This window comes from Pterocles gutturalis, unplaced genomic scaffold, assembly GCF_000699245.1.
Source record: "Pterocles gutturalis isolate BGI_N339 unplaced genomic scaffold, ASM69924v1 scaffold48377, whole genome shotgun sequence".
Lineage (NCBI taxonomy): Eukaryota > Metazoa > Chordata > Aves > Pterocliformes > Pteroclidae > Pterocles > Pterocles gutturalis.
Window position 1 is genome coordinate 21,423 of NW_010112023.1, and position 2,885 is coordinate 24,307.

The 2,885-nt window shown below is 37.9% G+C and overlaps 1 protein-coding gene across 1 annotated transcript in view; it reads left to right on the plus strand.

Annotated features, from left to right (window-relative positions):
- GK5 (glycerol kinase 5 (putative)) overlaps positions 1 to 2,280 on the plus strand; it is a 22,805-nt gene extending 20,525 nt beyond the window's left edge. The window contains exons 14-15 of the mRNA XM_010073896.1: positions 713 to 846; positions 2,144 to 2,280. Coding sequence (XP_010072198.1) covers positions 713 to 846; positions 2,144 to 2,280 — 271 coding nt within the window. The remainder of the gene's footprint in view (positions 1 to 712; positions 847 to 2,143) is intronic.
- Positions 2,281 to 2,885: the final 605 nt, after the last annotated feature.

Sequence of the window (2,885 nt, forward strand, 5' to 3'; positions counted from 1 at the left end):
GGAAGAATACTTTTACAATTCAGTTGTTAAGATACGGCTTTTACTTCAGTGTTTGAAGAAGCAAATCAGATTTAGTGAGGTGACCATGATCCCTAGAATATGCCTTTCACAAATCTTGGAAAAATTTTGCTGAATTATTCATTGCTAGAAAACTATGTTGCACATTTTGGTAGGTACTTGGTTTAGGCACACCAGTTGTGCTGGAGCCTGAAGCCCTTTCACACTGAGCAAGCTCTCCAAAATTTCTCCTTCTGGCTGCCAGGGGTCACTGTGATACCACTGTCAAGAACAGAGAGTGTTCCTGTCCCTCTTGTGGCTTTTTTCCTGATGCCCGTGCAAAGGAAGAAGTGGTTTTTTCTATTGCCATGTTGTGGTGGTAACTACATAAAGATTCTGTTATGAACCCTAACATTTCAGCAAAGATGATGTATAGTTTTAGAAGATAGAGTTTTCCAAGCTTTTGATAATGTCTGTCCTGTATCCCTGTCTGTCTGTCATTCCTCCCCCAGTTTATAGGTGTTCTTTTTTTTTTTTTCATAGGCACCTTGTGCTGGCCTCTAAATTTGCCCATAAAATGGCAATGCCTATGTGCATGAGTGACAGGAAGATTTATGCATAGGTGTGAAACCCCAGAAGTTGTTTTCTGAAACTTTGGCAATAAGCATTTGAACTAAATGCATTTTTTTAACTACTTCTTCCCCTCTCCCTGTAGAGCTGATGGAGGTGTCAGTAATAATAGTTTTGTCATGCAGATGACTTCAGATTTAATTAATAAGAAAATAGAAAAACCTGCAAATACAGACATGTCTAGTCTTGGTGCAGCTTTTCTAGCCGGCCTTGCTTCAGGTATGTACACATTTAAAAAGCTTTGTTTTTCGCTTAATAATATATGTTTGTAAATACAGAGGAAAAAAAATTTAAAAAAAGAACACAGCATAACTTCAAATAATTCTAAAAACTCCCCAAAGAATTACTTTAGCCATTTTTGTGGGAATCCAAGGTATGTAGTGTTTATGTTTCTCTGTATTTGTACCCGATGTACTTGTATTTGATGGACAAACAAAACAGATGATAATGTCATACATAAACCAAATCAAGGACCTCATTTGCATTTCTAACACAGTGTCCCAGTTTGCTGAGCAGTTGTATGCTTGTTTAGTTTTACATAAATGAATAGTGACAGTGAGTTTAATGTGAAAAGTATCTCTATATGTGTTTGCAAGAGTCATTTACATTTAGACGGGTATACTGTGGAGAAAAAAGAGGTGAACCCTGCCTTGCTGCCTCCCTCTTTCTTAACTTGGACACTCTACATCTCTTCCCATGATTGCACTGCCTGGAGTGGTGCTCGGTGGTGATCGGTCCACGTGACAAGGAAGCTGCCATGCTTACGTTGCAGCCATGTCATTAAAAAGTGTCCTGTCATCTGTGAACCGAGCCTTTATTCTTTAAGGTTTTCACAGAAATAAACACAATGGGAAGTACAAAATAAATAATTAACAGAAAAAAAATCCAGCTCTACTCACACAGAATTCTTTTATGTAATTAACCAGACTTAAAACTACAAAGTTCCAATTGTTTTGCTTAATATCCACCTACAAGATATATTTCCATTAACTTCACTGAAGTGCTTTGATAAAAACTGTATGCTTAGGTAAGATTTATGCAGCAATTAAAACTGTAAGAAAGCTGCAGCCCTTGATACACAACAATTCAATAACATTAATTAATGTGGATATGTTAACACCACCTGTTTTCTGCCCTTTATGCAATTTTTAGGACAGTAGGAAAGTAACTAGTGCAAAGTCTTGGTTTCTGTGGCCCTTCTTCATGGAGAGGTATGTGCAGCCGAAAGCACAGTGTGGATGAAACCCAAGGGAACTTCAGTGTACCAGAGCTGTTCCTTGGAAACCATCCCAGTTAAGCAGATGTGCGGTTGTCAGGATTCCAAACAAGTGGATGCTCTTGGAAAAGAGTTTCACAACGTTAAAAATATGCTTCCCTCTGAGAAACTTGTTGGTTGAGTAAAGAAAAGCTGTCATGATTTCTTACTGTGTTTCTTTGGATCTCTTGGAAATAAATCAAAACAACTCAAAAATAACATATTTGCAGTTGAGTTTGAGAATTAACTTTCTGTTTGTAGGGTTTTGGACTGACAAAGAACAGCTAAAGAAGCTAAGGCGAATAGAAGCAGTTTTTGAGCCCCAGAAGGACTCGGCGGAATACAAACCTGCTATGGATACCTGGCTACAAGCGATGAAATGCTCCCTGCACTGGTAGAAACTGGCATTTTAATTATGGAAGATTTAAAGCATTTTAATGAATATTTATAAAATCTTCACATTAACAGGACAGTAAAAACCGTAACTGTAATTTGTGATGGTATATATATAAAGTTATACGGTATATAAAGTTACCCCTCTGCTGCTACGTTACTTACCACACCATAATGAACCTTCATATCATCCCTACGACAGCTGTAGTCCAGCTGCAGCATTTGTGTCCCTTCGGTGACCTCCTTTGGGTGGCCCAGCTGCTTGAATCCTACCATGTACTAGAGATGAGGAGTTATTTCCTATGATGGGTTTTCTACTGAGGAAGTCGCCTCCCTTTGGATCTTTAAAATCTTTGGTATGTTAATCATCGAGGAAGGGTAAAAGGCACATACACTTCCCCAGGCATTTCTAAGAAACATAAAATGATTGTTGGGGAGTGGGTTGTGATTAATTTGATTGTGTACAAAGATATTTTCTTATTTTAGCAGCCTGTTACCACCTTTTGGTTAACTTTCTAAGGAAGCCTTTGACCTAGCTCTGTAATGACATTTTTGTGCACTAAATTAAGATGAAATACAAAAGCAAATAGGCTTTCAGTACTCCATTTAA